Raw genomic sequence first — 20590 nt, forward strand, 5'->3', positions numbered from 1 at the left:
TCACTTTCAGTAACCGCTTTGTCTCGTATCTGGAGCCTATCCCGGGAACACTGTGCATGAGGCAGGAATACACCCTGGATGAGACACCAGTCTCTCGCAGGTCACCTTGCACACACATACGTTCACACAGTTAAAGCCCCCCAACGTTTGAAGGCTGAATTGAATAAGAAAGCTGGAAGCGATGCAGATGAGTTTGAAAGCATGAGAAGAAGTATTCAGAGAATGTTCAGCTAAAGGGGTAGAAAGTGATAGATGAGCACCAGTATCAGTCCTGACTGCACATTTAGTTCCACTGTAATGTAACACGACAGATGAACGCTGTAAATTAGAAAGGTTCAGGGAGAAGATAGAAATTTACATGTCAGATATCAGAAGCTTTTTTTTAAGATACATAGAAGCAAGGGAGAAAACAAACCAAGGGCCAACATTGTCAGTTGCTAGGATTTAAACTCACAACCTTCATGTCACTAAGCTCCCACTGCCCATGACACGCCTGTGTGTATGTGGCAAGAGATTGTGATGGAGGGACAGGACGAGGACAAGAGGAATGAAATGCTGAAGCCAGCCACCTGCTGTTAGAGAGGCAGATGGGCCTGTAGAGAGCTGCATTTCCTGAGCCACCTGCAGTTAAGCAAAATTAGCTCAACACAAACCCTCTTAGTACTCCCAGATATTACTGCTGTTCCTCTGAAGCAGTATTGATTATATGTATATGATCAATCTTATATGTAGGCTTTTTCCAAATAGTTCTAGAGTCACAACTATTTCTCAATTCACATAAACACTCACTGGCCACTTTATTAGGAACACATGTACACCTGCTCATTCATGCAATCAGCCATTCATGTGGCAGCAGTGCAGTGTATAAAATAATGTACGGTAGATACAGGTCAAGATACAGCTTCAGTTAATGTTCACATCAAGCATCATAATGGGGGAAAATATTATCTCAGTGACCTTGACTGTGGCATAGTCTTTGGTGTATTTATTCCCCAAGGAGTCAGACAGACCACTATTGATAACTTATTTGCACCAACACTACATTTAACCTTAATAACGCTGATTGAATCACTTTATTTCTAGATGATTCTGACTGTAAATCACACTCTGCCCTGCTCTAGTAGAAGTGTTGATGGTTTGAAATGACAGTACAGGTACAACAGACCTTCAGAACCTTCAGAACCTTTTGACTGGTGGTGTACATTCAGTATCCAGTAGCCTTTAATGCTAAAGTGAATCAGAGAAACTAAGTGACCTGTGCAGCATTATACATTCTGCTGTTATCTAGCCAATATGTAATTATACTCAGATCCTGCAAGGGGAGCTATTGAATTAGAAGTGTGAGGAGTGAATAAGTACTTTGGGGCAGTAAAACAGTTTCGAGTCTCAGTTTCATTTAGTCTACTCCCAAATCTGATCATTTTAAACTTTGCTTTATGGTTTGTTCTAAAGAGAGGTAAGCAAGGTTGGCATTACTAAAGCAGCAGCACTAGCTCAAGATATAACCGAACACATTGTAATAAGATTCACATGAATTTCATATTTTGTGTTATATTTTGTATAATTTTTTTTGTTTGTTTATAAAGGCTGTGTAGTACATTTCAAGGGATGTGCTGCACCTGGAAAACATTTGTTAGGATTCATGATCTATACCAGTACTCTCGAATAAGTCGGCTCTGTAAGGTGACCTTCATAGTTAAGGTTTTCTTTTGGTAGATGAAGGCAATGCCGTTACTGTTGCAGTAACTTCTTTTCAGCATCTCAGCTGTTTGTATGAGGCAGTATGACAGGGAGGATCTGCTGCACTGCTGCTTGTAGAACATGTAGTGTACGTAGTCAAATCAGCAGATGTGATCAGTTATTAGGATAAATGCAAATGAATCTTCTTAATGAAGCACAGGCATGTAGGAATGCTATGTCACTGCACATTTGTAGTGGCTTGCTGATTTTTTTAACAATTGTAAAATGCAGTGCAAAGTAATGTTATTCTGTTAATATAAAGGCAGAGTAAGATTTCATAAAACAATTTCAGACAGTTAGGCAAAGAAAATATTGCAACAGTTTAGAAAAAAATAGCAGTTTAGAAAAATGTACAAGTTAAAAAATGGCAATGAGATATCTGGGAGCTGAAACAGTTGCAAATTGACCTGCATACAAATATGGATTTTATTGCAGTTATATATACATACATGACAAATATTTAAAAAACAAAAAAGACTGACTTAATGGTAAACCAGTCTGATACATAAAAATCTTCATACTGTTCACATTTTGGATAAAGAATAAATAAAGTGAGAAAGAATCAAGGCAATGGGTTTGTGCATAATGAAGATAAAATGAAGAATTGCATTTCACTTAGATCTGAGATAGTCATTCTCAGTTATTTAGCTGGAGTCTGTAACCGAAGCACTGCAGATATCCCATGATGCCACTGTTAGCAGCACTGGGACCCTGCAATAATATAAACCATACCCAGTGTACATTTATCAAAGTGACCATTATCTGATTTACACTGATTATAATACTAACACTAACCCACTTCATTTAGTGCACATCAGACCACAGCAACAGGACAGAAACATAGATAAAATGACATTAACACAGAGTTATTTGTAAAACAGTGTGAGCACCTTTCAGTGAGGTCAGTTAGATTAAATAAAGTCCCAGAAGGACGAGGTCACAAGATACGTTTAATGAGAGCCATGAGACCAGCTAAGTGAATGAGGAGCAGCTCTCATGTGATCCTTAGCTTCCGTCACTGGAGCGTAAACACGTTCAGACTAAGTAAAAAATGGAAAAGAGTCTCCTACAGTGAAAAATATAAGGAATAAAGTATGATGGCTCATAGGAATGGCTCTACATGGAGAGTGTGGAGGAATTTATCACTGCCCAAAAAACACAGCAGTCCAGTAAACACAGATATTCAGCTACTGTTCCTGGAAAAGGCTCAGGATCCACCATGACCCTGACCAGGATAAAGCGCTTACTAGACACTTAATACTATGAGAGAAATGAATCAGTATTAATGTGGGAGAACATTCCAGAAACCCAATACGGGTACAACACTACAGCCTTACCTGCAGGTTTGTGGATAGATATTTGGTTAGAGAGCAAACATCTGAAAAAAGTGGATGTGGACAGTTTTAAATGGAGTGAGGAAGTAAGCATTGCTTTTTCCTTTTTTCCATCTCACAACTTATTGTATACCAATATGATCAAGATGGACTTTGACTTCTCTACATTAAAGAGAATAAAAGCATTAATAGTAACAATGCTTTAATAGTATCAGTATGTAACTTCACACACCAATCTCAAATCTCAAGTTTATCCTGGCCATGAGCAGCTCCACCTACTGGACAGATGGAGAGTGGAGCAAAACAGTAGCTGAAGAAAGTACACTATAAAATATAAAATTCACGTAAAAGTCACTAGTGTGAAATTCTAACCCACTGCTATGATGAGGCATCATGGCCACCCTGTGAAGTGCCGTTACTCTGCAGCAGCGGTGGCTGAGATGTCACTGTGATCCTGTATGGTACTGTGTCCTGGGTGAGCATCTTCCTGGTGGCGCTGAGCAGGCGCGAGTAGTTCTCCGGGTTGTATTGAGAAGGTGGATGGTGGCAGCGGAGCAGTGGGAGATCATCTCTCTCTCTCCTGGAGAGGAAGAGCGGAGGCCGGCGCAGGCTCTCTCCGTCTCTCAGAGAGTCAGCCAGGGCTTTGCGCTTGCTCTCAGGCAGGAGCATGATGCAGAGCACGGAGAGCACGGCGAACGAGGCGAACACCACATGGTGCAGGAAGTAGCCGCCGTTGTTCTGCAGCTCCATCAGTGATGAGGCGGCTGTGCCCACGCTGCCAGCAGCCATCACCAGACCCAGAGTGCCACCGCTGAGACAGACAGAGCAGCAGTCATGAGTGAGGCAGACTGTAACTTTCTAACGTGCGCTCAAGTGCAGGTAATGTCTATTGCTTACCGCACGACAGTAGGCATGACTTCACTGGCGAAGAACACACTGAGCATGGCCAGAGCCTGAGAGGAGAAAAGCCCCACGAATGACAGCACCAACACCAGTCCTCCACGCAGGTCTGACAGGACAGAAACAAAGTCAGTCATTATGTAATGTATAGATTTATATTACAAGTTATGTACATAATTAATTTTTAAATACTAAAATATTCAAAATACACAATATTTTTTATGATAGATGCTTCAAAATGTCAATAGAGGTGATGTGATATTGTACATTTCTTTTAAATTTGTTTTTGCTTTCATATTTGCACTAATTTACCTTGAACCTGGGATATACTGGGGCCATTGTTCTGTTGGAAATTTGGTGATTTCCTGTCAATGCACCTTTTGTTTAATTCATTAATTAATTAATTTTAAGGGAAAAATGACATTATTCCAAATTCTACAGCATTTCTTTAAACATGTCGTATACAACTACATCTTTGTGTACATTGGGCACGATACAGGAATATACCATGTATGGGATGTCAGTCCATTGCAGGGCACAATGTGCACAAACGTACTCATTCCTGGGGCAATTTAGAATTTAGCCAATCCACCAACTGGCTTGTTTTTTGGAGGTGGGAGGAAACCGGAGAACCCGGAGGAAATCCACACAGACACGGGGAGAACAAGTGAAACTCTGAACTGGGGACCTTTGAGCTGTGAGGTGGCAACACTGCCCAGGCAAGCACCTCTTAATATTGTCACATATGTAATATAGAGTTCTACAATTTAGGGAAAGGGAAATCTACCAATATGCAAAATGGAAAAACCCACCCCCCTAACCCTGCATACCCATACCTTTCCCTTGGTGTAATCTATATCTATCTATCTATCTACCTATCTATCTATATATATATATATATATATATATATATATATATATTTTTTTTTTTTTTTTTTTTTAACTAACTCTTTTATTTCTAATGTAATTGTGGTCTCATGTGTAAAGGTACTGATGATGATGATGATGATGATGATGATTATTATTGTTATTATTATTATTACATTGTGTGAGAGCCAGCAGCAGCAGTGAGGACACGCCTGTGACGATTGCAGCTAGCAGCAAAATTCCTCTCCGGCCCACACGGTCAACAGACATGCACAGGAAGCCGCACGCCGCGGCCCCCGTCAGAGCACGCAGGAAATAGCCAAAGTAGAAGTGTGGTGAGTAGCTGTGGAGGTTCCGTGTGAAACAGTACTGGATCCCTGTGCCTAAGAAACTGCAAAGCAGGTAGAGAACATCACACACTACATACATAAACACACTTGTCTCATATACTCATGTGGGGAAAGTTTGAGAGTATCGATCATCCTCTATAAACATTTACAACTTTTGTGCTTGTTCAGTTTTTGCAGTCTTCCGTAGATAGAGACGTGTTTCAAGACACAAAATGAAAATATGACATTGAAAACATGACATCGATATAGGATTTGTCAAAGAAATTGTCATGACTTCATACTCACTAACTATGGCCATAAGGTATACAATAGTGGTGTTGTATATGAATAGTCCATATAGGAATATTAGAATGTCATTTGAAATTCAGCCACAGAAAAAAGCAACTCTATAAGTGTCTGTTGGAAATTGCTAACTGCTTACATGTGATAGCAATTTTAGGACACATATTCTTTTTTTGTAGCTAATTAGACAACTGATACCTAGAAGTTTCAGATGCATCAAATGCATAGACTTATGCCAAGTAACTAAAAATAGAATGTGGACTTGATGTGCATTTTCCCCTCTTTGAATATATTAAAAATATGAATTTTCACATAATATTTGAACTGTGAAATATGTCCTGATTGCATTAACTGACAGTGCTGTCCTCTTGTCCTATGGGTTAAATAACAAGGAAGCACATAGTGCAATAACAAAAAGTTGTTTAGGATGTAAGGTTATTATAGTAAATATAAAATATTGAATATTTTTCCAGCTTTAGTCTGAATTAATGTGCTGTACCTGGAAACTGAGCACACTGCAGGTTATGACATGTAAACGCACAGTGGTGTTTAAGTGTCACTCACAGGGTAAAGGCCAGGATGAGACAGTTCCTCCAGATAACTCTGGTGTGACGGAGTTCAAAGATGTGGTGGTACTTTGGCTGGGGGTCTTCTGGGAAAGCCACATCTAGCTCTGTACAATGATATGGGAGAGGAGCTCAATACACATAACCACAGTTTCAGACTGAGCCAGACTGTACCCAGTTAAATGCTCTTTCAGTGGTAAACTGTCCTATCCTGAATTCCTGGCCACCTTCAGACTAATTTAATTTCAAACAGTCATGTGGAACATTTATACTGTGAGAAAACACCTAGCTAACAGTGTACAGCTCATATTAAATATTCTCTCTCTCTCTCTCTCTCTCTCTCTCTCTCTCTCTCTCTCTCTGTGTGTGTGTGTGTGTGTGTGTGTGTGTGTGTGTGTGTGAACAGCCAGGCATCATCATGTGCAGATAATCTCTTACACAATATAACACAAGTTATTACAATTTGGACACTATAAAGTTCTTTCAGGAGCATTTCTAGGCAGCGTTAGTGCACCACTTCCATAACAGGAGTGCAGCTGTCCTTCATAGCTCTTACTTGGACAATTTGAAGTAGCATTGGATCCCTCCTTTTTCAGATACTCCATAACAACTCATAAAAACCCAGAGGAACATAGTGGGAAAAAAAATTGTCCATTCGATTGAGGAATACCTTTACAATGCCTACCAGGTTCATTTTCGGTTAAAGCATTAAAAGTAAAGAAAAACATTTTTCTTTTTTTTACATTAAAGTCATGATAATATCATAGTCTATGATAAAAGATTAGGCAATTTTACTAATATGTACATTTTATAATGGCACATAACTATTAGAAAAAAAATGGTCTGCTACTAAATCCAAAGAGGTCCACTGTGTATGGGAGAGTCACACGTGCCAGTCTGCTCACACACACTTATTTCTTCCACTGGGAAAGTGTTATCAACACTCGACCCAAACTCAGACATGGCAACCATCTGATTAATCAGTTACAGCCCTGCAGAGTCACATCGCAGACGTATTAGCTGCTGTAACATTCCTGAAACTGTCATGAACACTATGAGACAGACAGCAGAAGATCATATTAAGAAAGACATATGCTTTCCTCTATATATAACAGATTAATAACATCAGTGCTATGCATTAATCAGTCATTTTACCAGTGTAGTCACTGACACTTCCCACCTAATATCTGCCAAATCCTTCCTCATGAAATGTTACAGCTGAACACGCCTCAAAGACATCTCTAGCTGCTACGATTGGCGAGTGAGGGAGAGAGGAATGCCACTGAAATGTTTGTGGTCTGATAAGAAAATTACACCCCTGGCCACAGATGTCTACGGAATCGCCAGGATTCAATCGCAGCTCGGGGGAACAAGGGAAAGATCAGACCAGTGTGTTTGCTTGATTGCTTACATCAAACTTTTCTTGATGGATCAGATGGAATAAACAAATAATTAACTAAAATAATTTATGATGCCTTTTAATCTATGCGAACATTTTAAAGGGGCAATTTTAAAACTTTCTGATGTATAGAATGGTTTATGTAAATAAAGATTTCATATGTGTAGCAGTCTGGGAAAACCCTTCACATGGTGAAACTGTGATATTTTCTACTATATAGTTTTGAAAACTACAGGGTTTCCTAAACTGAAATATAGTTCTCTTTTGTACATACGTATCTAAAACACAAGTCACAGCTTTTTAAAATCTGGTGACCACCAAAAGAGAAAAATGTGAAAATTTCATTTAAAGATCTCCAGTGAAAGACACAAACACACTAACTGTCTAAAACCGGCTGTTTTGTCGATGCACAAATAAATACATGAATAAATAAATATATAAATAAATAAGACCATGAAACTACATATGTCTCTCTTTAAATCTGTAGCCCACAGCCATTTTTGTAGCTTTTGGATCAATGACAATTAAGGTGTTGAACATTTCACCACCCAGAAGATATTTTTAGACTTAAATAAAATGACTTTTATATTGATGCACTGAAAATGTATTCATCAAAAGGGGATATTGTCGATTAAAGTCATGTGTCTTGCATTTATTAGATTATTATATAGGAAATGTTATATATTATATTGGACTTGGACACAAAAAATGCACATCATGTCACTGACCCTTTTGTTAAACTGCCTCATTTACCTAATGTGATCTTGACTGAAAGCTTAGGTTTAGAAAGTAAATAAAACATCTCTCCATCATTGTGGGGAAATATATTTATGCTTAAAGGTGTCAAAATATGTTATAGACAAAGGAAATACATGATTTTTCATAATTTTTGGATGTTTACCAGAATTCAGCTGCAGCCACATCTGATGGGTTTTCCTTATAATCCTTCATTAAACGATTCCTGGTAAAATAAACAGATGCCCTTTCTAATGAACTCTAATATTCTTTTAGCCAGTTTACCTAAAGTCACCTGCATTTAATTTTAATTTTTTTTTTCCCCTTTGGAAGTGGATTTGATTTTAGATTGATTAGATTTTTCAGTAATGGCGGCACCTAGTGTTCAAACTAGGAATTTATTATTAATTTTTAATAATAAATTCTAATAAATATTAATTTTTAATTCTTATTAGCCTTTAATTCTTATCGCACCCTGAGCTTGAAATTTAAACTTGTCAACTTGGGTTAGTTTTCTCAACCACCAGTTACTTTCCTGTTGACGGAATGACGTCAAATCAACATGGCCGCTCACATAGAACAGTATAAAGTACCTCTTCTCTAATTTTAAATGAGTTTATAGCAGTATTAGCTTTAGATCAATTTATATACAGACACAGTACTTGGTTAAATCTATAAGAGTGACCATTCTAATCACTGTTTTAAGAAAGTATTCAACAACATTAGAGATATCACTAATGTTAGCCGGCTAGCTTGTTGCTAAGCTACTCGCTAATGTCCACCGTTGATGCTGAGCTGCAATTTCAGTCCATAATATTGCATGAAGTTCACTGTAGTAGAAAAGTACCAATAACCAATCAGGCTTATAACTGTAAAAGTGCAGTTAAAGTAGCTTTTCATGAACTTTATGTGCTCTGACAGAGCAAACAAAAGACAGACATTGAAGGAGGTGACCATGTTTCTTTCCACTTTGTGCCTCTAACATCCCGAGGTGGAAATGACGTTATTACAACTTGCAAATGACCATTTACAAGCCACCCCAAACGCAGCATTTGTTTACATATCCTTCTCTACACATGCATGTATGTCCCTACAGGAAGATCAGGATGAGAAAACATTACTCTCTAAATAGAATTTGTCATTTGACTGTCTGTGTCCACCCTCAGTCTCTTAAATCCCTGACTTATATCATGACGAGGTGGATAAAGTGTGTAAAAGCACAGATGCATCTGATCTTCCAGGAGTGACGCAACAATGCACGCACCGGTCAGAAGAGTCTCCGCTGGGTAGATCTCATCTCTCCTACACACTCCGTTTTGGCTGGTGAACAGCTGTAGGCATCTCTTGGCCTGAGGAATCTGAGATGTGGCCAGAAGCCAGCGGGGAGACTCAGGAAACACAGAGGGCCAGCTGTTCAAACATACAAACATGCTATTCATTCACTACACACTCACAAATGTCATCTACAAGTCAACATACACATAGACACACGTTACCACAGATACACATACAAGTCTCCACACACACAAACAAACACACACACTGAGCCACATGCAAAGAGTTTAACAATATAATAGTGTGCACAGGTTTTATGAGTAAGAGATAGATGGACATTTAAGTCTGAAAACCATCCCATATTGCAATTGCAAGTGTAGTTTCGTAAGTGTAGCTTCAATGTAACAGACTGTTGCTAGAATTGGAATTTTATGTAGCAAACACAGACAAGTGGAGTGATACAAACCCTGAAACATACCAGTGCTGTAATACTAAATATCAGCACTTTTGGAACGTCACTTGTCCAGTCAAATTAGTGGACTAGAACTATCTGTTGTATAATAAATGTTAAAACCTGATAATGTATACAGCTCAATAGTGTCTGTTAGTACTTCTTTTTCCAAGAATCGCCCGATTCTACTTTCAGAGCCTAGGTTATTGGTGTTAATCAATAGAAGAGCTAATAAGACATTACAAAAATGCTGATGTGGATGTGGCCCAGGAAGAATCTGAGTTTGACATCGCTAGGTTAGGGTTACTGAGTAGCTAGTTTGTGTGTGTGTGTGTGTGTGTGTGTGTGTGTGTGTGTGTGTGTGTGTGTGTGTGTGTAGTGACTGTAAAACGGCTGACTCACCACCAGTAGGACAGCAGCAGCAGTAGAGGCACTGTAGCCACGGCCTGCAGCACAGGCCACTCACTGCACAGCACAGCCAGGCCCGGGAGCATGAGCTCAGCAAACACGGAGAAGAAACCACTCACCATGGACATCATGAGTCTGTGAGGGGGATCACACACCTCCAGACCTGCAGTACACACCACGAGAGGGGAGAGAGAGAGAAAAAAACAGTTACAAAGACACTTACAGATTTTCTTCTTTTCCTAGAAAGAAATCTATTGGTCCTTGTGGTTAAAAAATATTAGACTGATTAAATCAAAAGTAAATGTGAAGTGAAAGTATTATAAGGGGTATACAATAAAAGATAGTGTTTGAAATAAGATTTCGTATTAGTATTCAGTCTAACAATATAATCTCATAATTAATGACAAAACAGTGTTTGGAACGATCGACATAGGTTCTCCATCACACAGCAGAGTCACTAGAAATTTTTTTTTCTTTTTTGGGTCTTATCTCAAGAGAGAAGATATGAGAGGCTGGTGAGGGAACAAAAGTTTAATTTACAAATGTTCCACAACATTAAACATATGAGGGAAAATATGAGAGGGAAAAAAATGGAGTGTGAATGCCGCCATGATGCTACCTCACATAAATCAACTGAACTCAAATGAACACATATGACGTATTACGTTATGAATAACATAACTAGCTTCATACTTTATTTCATTACACACTCATTTGTATGTGTACCCTTTGTTATGTTTGTATCTCAAAGTGTTCAAAGCGCTTTATGGCTAATACAAATGGTCCGTTGGATACAAGATGAGCACTCAAACTTTTATTATTTAGGATGCTTTTTAGAATGGCCAACATTTTAGTAAGAACTTTCAGTTTTGGATTTGGGTCATGATTGGGACAAACCACTGAATTATACAGCTTATGATTCATGGGATACACAACCCAATGCACATGCTATCTGTTTACTTTAACATATAAGTTTCCATCATCTGTAATCCGAATGATTAAATGAAAATGAGTTTAAAGATCTTAGAATTTAGGGCAGTTTGTATTAAACTGACTTTTTGCAATAAAATGCATCATGTAATGACATCATTTCTGTCAAAAGCTGTTGCAAGGGTTTTCCAAAAAATAATGTGTTAAATTTCCATCAACAGTTTCATGTACATCAGAAACCACGTACAATTTCTGGTAAGGGTATTGAAAACAGATTTTTTTTTCTGTCATGCATTTAAGGCATCAACAAATTAAACTCAAATAGAAAACTCAAATAGAAAAAGTTCTTTTGATGTTTAAAAAAGGCATGTTGCTGTTTCCATCACTTACACTGGCAAGTATTTCAAAGCTCTAAAACATTTTTCACTTAAAATCTGTCCCTCTGATGGAAAGTGCCTGTTGTTTGCTTGCAGTCCTCTGTGAATGTGTGCAAAACTGTGCGAAATTCCTCAATAACTCTAGTCACAGATTTCTGTCTGTCTCATTCCCTAAAGAGAAGTCAGGAAAGAAACTTCACTTCCTCCCAGTGCCCTCCATCCTACTATTGTTCTGAAACACTTTGGAAAACCACAGGCTTCCATTCGTCACTGTTATTTCTTCTCAGATTTTTCATCTGGACTGAATTTCACTTATGACCTCAGAGGAATTTGGGTTTTCTAAGTGTTTCGAGATTCCTGCTCCTTGTTCCACCTTGTACCTCCTTCTCCTACGCATTTCAGAGCTCCCACACTTCACACACCCTTAGACAGTGTGGTCTCTGGACTGTATGTACAAAAGTGCAGTACACAGTGTTCCCTTAGCTTTTTCCTCGAGTTAATGTTCAAATACACTTCTACTGTATATAACAATCACAGGAAGGCCAAATGAGAAAAACATGTCTTACTATAGTGGGCTTTTTCCAGAGGAAGTTTACAGGCTTGGGGAAAGCCTTCAGCTTGCACGATTATTTACTCCCAACACAAAAGATGAGTGATTCAGAGACAGATTACCAAGGTGGTTTCTGGGAACTTTGACCATGATGATTTCAGGAGGGTCATATAACAGCAAGACAAGCATGAACACTAATGTTAACAGATGCTGTAGATAAAAAATATATCTAAAAAAAACAACATTAACTTAAGACACTTTCCAGTGTTCTGTATACAACTGTATACATTTTGTCTCCTATTATTTCTTATCAGATCTTAAAAAGAAAAGAAAAGGCAGGACAGTTAGCTCCAGTGTCCACAAAGGACTCTTTAGAAAGGACATCAGTGACTTAACTGCTAGTGTGTCGACGATGGGCAGTGTAGCTCATGTTAAGGGTCTCTGCTAGTGACCAGGTTATGAGTTCAATTCCCAGCACTGTCAGAGAGCCACTGCTGTGTCCCTCAACTGCTTATGATTTTAAGTAGAAATTTTAAGTAGAAATGTAAAGAGGATATTAAAAAGATGGATGCATTCAGCACAGGGGTGACACTGACATGCATGTGAGTATCACAATGGAACGAGTGTATCAGGCACAGTGGTGACGCTGGGATTTTTAAAAACCTTAGGTGACTGGTAGTATATAACATATATGTTAATATAAATGTCTTTTCATTGTGTGTAAACAAATTTACATAAGGTTTGTGCGGCCTTTAAAACGGTTGGCAGAAGTCTAGTGTAATTTTTTTTAAGCTCAGCCTTTGCTATAGCTTTTATGTTAATCTTTCTTTGAGGTCAGTAAAATATTTGTGTATAAGTACATGTTTTCCTGGAAGTTAGGGCAACACACTGCAGTGTTTAATGCTGAAGTCTTGCAATTCACTTTATAAGCAGATTTTGTTAGTCAGCACTGCTGCAAAAAAAAGCTATCGTCTGCTAGCACCCCATGAGATTTGCAATGAAAGTGTACATTCCCATATGCTTCCATTAACTACTGGAGTAACACATCTAACATAAAACACTAACAAATGTGCAAACTTGTTTCATGCAGAAAATTATAACATTTACAGTGTTGCACTGTTTAAGTGTCAGTATCTTTCTAGAGGCAAAAATGGATTATAGTTCAGAAAAACTATTCCTGCTGCGAAGAACGAGGATTCTGTAGCTCACAAGTGACTATAATTCCTCATGTCTACCCATAATGCAACAGTGCAACCCTACCACCTTTATGCAAGTCTTCACATTTTCATGCTGATGCCTATTTCTTCCTTCAAGCACAAGCAAACAGTCTATCAGTATAACATGAAGCCAGACAGGATGTGGTAGATAAACAGGACCTTCCTATTCCGCATCGACATCCTGCTACCTGAATACACAAACTAAGTGACATGCCTTCCTCTGATGTTCTTCAGAGGATTTACCAACACAAAAAAAACCCCATCTTTTTATTACACGCAATGATAATCTAAATTAGGCAAACTGCCTTCAGCAGGGTAATAAATATTTGACCTCCTTATGTACACTAGTGTGTGTGTGTGTGTGTGTGTGTGCTGTTGACATAACTAACACTCATGTGGAACTCACGGGAGATATAGGAGGAGAGGAAGACACCAGCGAGCGCGGTGCCTTGGCCCAGACGGAGGAGCTGAAACACCGCAAAGCTCTTGGAGAAACACACAGCGACTCCGAGCAGGCCTGAGAAAGACACAGAGATCAGCAGAGCCCAACGCCGACCTAACCTAAACACACACACACACACACACACACACACACACAAAATCCGTCATGCCAATCCAAACTGTATCAATAGTAGACATGATAACAACATTACCATATATCAGTTTATAATATTATATGGTGGCATGTTTTGTTAAAAAAATAATAATAATAAATTCATAAATAATTCATAATTAATTCCTAAATAATTAAAATATGAATTATTGAATTAATTGAAACTATAATTTATTAATAAATGATAAGAAATAAAAAAAATGAAAGAAATTAAAGGCTACATTAAATAATTAGAATGAATTTAAAACTTCAATAATTAAAATAATACTGCAAAAATAATGACATTATTATACAATTATGAAATAAAAAATATATAACTAAATGAATTAATAAAATGTATTACAAGTAAAGAAAATGTACTATAATTAATAACTATTATTTATAGGTGTATACATAATACTTATACAAATCATAATTTATACAAATGCAGAATTTTTTATTTATTATAGTGTTTAATTAGAAACACAACATCCCTGTTTAATTGTTTAAGCCACCACTAAAGAGCTCTTGAAGGCTCACCAGTCACACAGAGTGCCGAGCAGCACGTAGCCGAGGATCCAGCCGGTCATGAAGCAGACGTGCTGCAGAGGAATCTTCCAGTAGTCCTTGCAAACCAAGTTCCACTGTGGACACCAACCAAGAGGGAAAACTCAGATAAGGTATCTCTTAAGACACACTGAAAAGACTGTTCACAAGCAGCAAGGATTTGTTTACCTGCTAAAGTTCACATACACAAACAGGATGTTATATAAATGACATTGACACACACTACTGGAAATGTGGAGTCAATAACAGGGTTAAAGTGAGGTCAAATGATTGTGCCACTGTGGGACACTGTGACCTGTAATCTCATATGCTGGTGCTGTTGGAAACCAATAAGCTCTGTTTTCATGTCCGTATTGACGTCTCCCACACTGTTTCCCGTTGTGTGAAATCCCATCACCATCTTAATGGCTGTTCTACTTGATCAGCTCAAGTGAAGTTTGTTTAATGAGCCCAAGTGGACCTGAGGCCAAAATAATAATAATAATAATAATAATAATAATAATAATAATAATAATAAAAAAGCCACAATCAGGAGAGTTCAGGGGCAGAGCTTACCCAGAATGCATTGCAAATGGATGCTGGAGCTACCTGCTGCACCTCTGTGGTGGTCATTGACCCGAGGTTACGTCAGCTAATTTATATAACATATGTACTGCACTCATTTAATCTTTTTCGTCTGTTTCCCAGAATTAAGCCACTACAAAATCAGACGAGTTTTCCCTGCCACACATTTGAGACTCATACAAGCTTTTTTCTGAAGCAACAAAATGGCAGAAGAAATGTCCAAAAAAAACAAACATCCAAATACTGCCTATTGGCTGAATTTTACATCACTGCTTGCAGGGAGTTGAATTTTCTGCCAGTTATGTGAAAGCCATTCAATTTTACAGAAAAGTTCAGTTTTATTTTTGTTTTGCTTTTAACAACAGACATTGTCATACAGCAGCTTTACAGAAATCTGGATGTAGTCTCTAGGTGAGATTATGCACTGAACAAAGTGTGAGACTGGGGCATAAACCGTTTATTTAAAAAAAAAAAAAAAAAAAAAAAAAAAAAAAAAAAGTTTGTTTTTATATCTTTAGTATGCATGTTATCCATGTGAGACCATAAAGCTTTATGCAGAAAAAAGTATCAGGATGAAAAAGGACATCTCAGTGTCTGATCAATTTTGGAAAGAATAAATTCAAACTGTGAACAGAGAAATGTAATCCACGTACACTGTTGTCTTCATATCAAAAATCTGTGTCATGATAACATGGTGTTGTGCTGAGTGATGCAGTCTAGTTTCCTTTTAATTCACTTTTCATTTAAGAAACAGCCTTAATTAAGTTACAACCAACGTTGACCTGTACATTCCACTTCTTCCTGCAATGCTCCATTCCTAGCACATTGGAAACACTGACAGACACATGAGACGTCACTCAGAGGGAAACGCTGCCATGGAGTCAAGGATTCAGGAAGAACTGCACATAAACCTGTGGAGCTTCCTGCTGGCCTGAGCGAGCTCTCCTCATCCAGTCGAGTAGCCTGTGCTGCTTTCTTCAGATACACAACACTCTGCGCTACTGATTGAAAGACTGATTGAATCACCCTTTATCGATCCATTAAGGGAAACTGTTTTAATGCAAATTGCAAATCTTGCAGCCAAATACGGCCAATCTGCAATCAAGCCAGTAATCTATGACAAATTCGATTCAATTCAATTTTATTTGTATAGCGCTTTTAACAATGGACATTGTCACAAAGCAGCTTTACAGAAATAAATGGATTAAAAAAATTAATTGTAAATATGTCAATTTATCCCTAATGAGTAAGCCAGAGGCGACGATGGCAAGAAAAACTCCCTGAGACAATATGAGGAAGAAACCTTGAGAAGAACCAGGCTCAAAAGGGAACCCATCCTCATCTGGGTGCACGGATAGTGCAATTATAAATAAATCTGTTCTATTACTGTGTACTATATGGACAAATAGTGCAAATGTGCAACCAATAAATTCATCACAGTTTTCGCAAAAAAATCTATCGACTGTCCGCTGATGGAGTCCTGAGTAGCAAAGCTGCTCGTGCCAACTGCAGCCCCAAAGCCACCACAAGCTGCTCGTGCCAACTGCAGCCCCAAAGCCACCACAGCAATCGCACTCCCAAGCCATTACAGTACAGCTCCCCGTATGTGATCCCCAAGCCATCTCCACAGTCCCCAAGTGGCACCATCCCCAGCAATCCAAACGGACAAAATGTGTAATACATTACACCTATTCTAAGGTATTTCAGTGATAAGTGGACATGATAATAATAACACTGACAACAGTGCTCAGGTCCTAAAAATATCAAACCAATCTGTGGCTATGTTCACATTACAAACAGTCTCAGTACTTTACTCCTTTCTTTCTTTCAGCATGAATCTCAATGCTGAATTGACCAGCATTTGCCTAATCAATAACGTCACATACATGACCCACACTCTCAGAAAAAGGTCAACTAAAGTAAAGATGTCCAAGGCTTAGACTTGCTTCAGTGGATAATCTCACCTGGATACTGTAGAATTTGTACCTAAAAACTGCTGCTGTTATCATAAAAAAATGTCCTGAGCTCATCATACGAATCTACTGTTTGACTTTACTACACCTGTATACTGTAATTATTTATAATCCCTCTTTCCAGTGTCACTCAGATGTTTTCTCAGGGAGTTTTTCTTGGAAGCTTGCTCATTAGGGATCCAAACATAAAACCTAGTGCATGTCTCAGGAAATGATCAGAACAATGATAATTTATTTAGAAGACAGTCATCTTGTGTGAACTGAAGTCAATCGGATCCTTTTCATTACAACTGCATTGCTGTATATCAGGTATATATCAAGTTTTGGACCAGTTTATCAAAGTGGCTCGGATTCGATTTGCAAAGATTAGATTATTGTGTCAACACAACTCTGTAAAAATTTCAGTCACATTCAGGGAAATGTTCCATATCTCACTTGTAATGTGAATATTTGGGCAGTTGAAGTTTTCACTGGATGTATTTGTCCGATTTCTCAGCACATTTTAACACTAATGCTAATGAAAAATACACCTCTGACATTTCGTGTACTTTTGGACCAACAGTAAGAAATGACTCTACGTGCAGAAAGCAGTCACTAAACAGGTACTGCAGCTCCCTGTGGTTATGTCTCGAACCACACAGTGTCATACTCGGCATGATATGATAGAACATCAACACTGGTCACATTCTGATGAGTTGTCATGGATATGCCAAAAACAGTGACGTATTATTTAAATGTAAAAGCACCTATTATTCACATTCAACACACTTCTTTATGTTCTTTGATCATCAGTGAATACTGTTATTCTATCTCTGTGTGTAATCCTATGTTGACATTTGTAAAATAAATACACGAATAGGGCTGGTTAAAACAGACTTATGAGCAGTGTATAGAGTGGACTGTAATACAGAATCCGAAACACGCAGCAATTTTTTACACTGCTGTCTCAATGTCATCTGATATCACTATCAATACACATGCTAGCTATGTGTAAATAATGGAAGCAAAATAGACAATGGGACTTAAACTAAGGACAATTTAGAATTTGTATGCAAAATTCTTGCTATGCTGAATATATTGTTATATTTGTAAAGTTTGTTCGCTAGCTAAGAACATATTTAACAGATAAATAGCAAACTTGAGATGGACTGTTTTTATAGCTTCAAATTCAAATTTTATTTGTCACACAGTATGGCATGTAGTGAAATGCTTTTTACAACTGTCTGTGACATAAAATAGAATTTACTTGGAGTTAGAAAATGAGAAAGTATTAAAAGAAAAAGTATAAAAAATATATATATATATATATAAGGTGAGGATTTAAAGATGAGTGGCAGTAACAGTCTGATAAAGTGCAGATATGTGCAGTTGTATCGTGCAATATAAAGCAACATTAAGCTGAAGTAGTTGCATGAAAATGCCCACATATATAATAAATATTTATAAATACAGTAGAAGTGTAATACAGGATAAAATGGTTACCGAAGATAAATGAATAGAAGATGTATTAAGGAATGTAGGGAGTGTGGGTGTTGTGAAAGCGAGTCCAAGCTCTAGTCCTGTTTTCCTAGATTATCCGAGATTGTGATCATTGTTGGTTAAGAAGAAGAAGAAGGAGAAGAAGAAGAATTAGGTCTCTAATGATTCCCTCCCATGTTCAGGAAGCTCCGCCCCCAGGATCTACAGTGGCCCATAGAGCAGCGTGTACAAAATGACTGACAGGAGGCGCATCCCAACAAAAACAAGCATTCTGGACCGGAATTCAGTTTTCCAAACCAGTTTTCTCAGTGACTTAATGCACTGGTTTTTTTTAAACCATGCTCTAAATATCTACCAGGTTATCTGTACACGTAAGAAATAAACAAAATCAACTATTGCACCTTTAATGGATTAATATGTATACACACACACTTTGTACAGATTAATGTGCAGAAAGTAAGTTTGGATTTCAGGTTGAAATTACATCTGCTGTAAGCCTATCTGAACACACCAGACTATTAAATCCACAACAAAGATATTTTGAAGAAAGTGTCAGTAGTAGGTGTCTTTAGTAGTGCAGTGTGTGGTTTGGGACACAGCCCATCAGTCATTCACCAGTCACATTAGGATAGTCAATAAACAGAAAATTTACTTAATAATAATAATAATAATAATAATGATAATAATAATAATAAAGTAGAAATAAAGCAATCTGAGATAAGAATAAGGTCAGTCTTGACCTGAACAGTGAACATTACTGACCTCAGTGACGGAGTTGCTCTGGAGCCCGGCGGCTTTGCCGTACCACCAGCCCCTCGTACACGGCACCAGCTCCCTGTGCTCCCTCTCTGGCCAGGTCCCGGTCCAGTTCCAGTTCCTCGGGTACTTGTAGAGCTCGCAGTGGCTGAGTCCGGAGCCGTTGAGCCACGGCACGGTGAAGCTGAGGTAGGTCTGGGAGGAGAAGTTGCTGAGGGGGAAGGCGGCGGGCAGTAGCTCCGGGTCCGCGCGGCAGTGGTACGACTCCGGCACGAGCGTCAGGAAAACATCACAGAAAAGGTTTAAAGCCACGGCGAAGTGCGGGAACCAGCTGAAAACCGCAACCAGCCGGGTGTAGCGTCCGTATCCTCCAATCTGGGGGTAAATTTTAGCTTCAAACTCCATCGTTTGAGAAGAGCGAGTGTGCGAGTGGAAAGCGCCGCGTCCCAAACAATGCTCGCCCGCGGCGCCGCTCAGGAGGAATCGACTCTTTTTGAACGACTCTTTTAAAGTGAATCTATTTGACGAATCGATTCGCAAGCGCAAAAGACTCAAAAGGTTCTATTATTTACTATTTAGCTAAAGTCCTTCCTTTTGTTTAGGTTGTGTATCTGCAAATAACTGAATCCTACCCACAGCAAATGTTTCTCAAATTTCTCTATTACAGCTCATCTTTTCTGCTGCCTGTGTGTGATGTTTAGATAATTAATACACACAGTTACTATGATCTCCACAGTATGGTTTTCTCATAGAGCCTGAATCAAACCTGTGACTTTCAAGTTTGAGACTGGGGGCTTAGTGGCTCACATACTTGCCTCGCACCCCTGGGCTTGGGAGCTTGAATCCCACCTCCACTGTTTGTGTGTGTGTGTGTGTGGGGAGCTTGCATGATCTCCCCTTGGGAGGTTCTCCAGGTACTCCGGTTTCCTCCCCCAGTCAAAAGACTGGCACTTCCAAATTGTCCGTAGTGTGGGAATGAGTGTGTGTGTGCGAATGTGCCCCTGCCTTGTGCCCTCAGGCCCCTGGGATAGGCTCCAGGCTCCCCAGCGACCCTGTGTAGGATAAGCGGTACAAAGAATGGATGGATGGAAGTTTGAGACTGAGAATATAAACCCACAAACCACTGCATTGCTAGCAGACATTCTGTTCAGACGTTTTGTCAAAACCAAGACAAAACTCGTGAAAAGTGAAACTTGGTGCATGTAAATAAACTGTCAAGTGTCAACTGTGTTGTTGCAGGTGACTTGCAGAGCACTGACAAGCACAATGTAGTTAAAC

General features: G+C 38.7%; 1 protein-coding gene across 1 annotated transcript; it reads right to left on the minus strand.

Annotated features, from left to right (window-relative positions):
• Window positions 1–2142: 2142 nt before the first annotated feature.
• Window positions 2143–19801, minus strand: slc22a31 (solute carrier family 22 member 31). Its single transcript, XM_026946669.3, has 9 exons — window positions 19319–19801; window positions 14514–14617; window positions 13788–13942; window positions 10302–10470; window positions 9438–9583; window positions 6038–6146; window positions 5018–5232; window positions 3972–4083; window positions 2143–3885 (listed from the first exon to the last, which is right to left on the minus strand). The coding sequence occupies exons 1-9, from the start codon at window positions 19715–19717 to the stop codon at window positions 3453–3455; spliced, it is 1842 nt and encodes a 613-aa protein (XP_026802470.3). The 5' UTR covers window positions 19718–19801; the 3' UTR covers window positions 2143–3452.
• Window positions 19802–20590: the final 789 nt, after the last annotated feature.

Source organism: Pangasianodon hypophthalmus, chromosome 25, assembly GCF_027358585.1.
Source record: "Pangasianodon hypophthalmus isolate fPanHyp1 chromosome 25, fPanHyp1.pri, whole genome shotgun sequence".
Lineage (NCBI taxonomy): Eukaryota > Metazoa > Chordata > Actinopteri > Siluriformes > Pangasiidae > Pangasianodon > Pangasianodon hypophthalmus.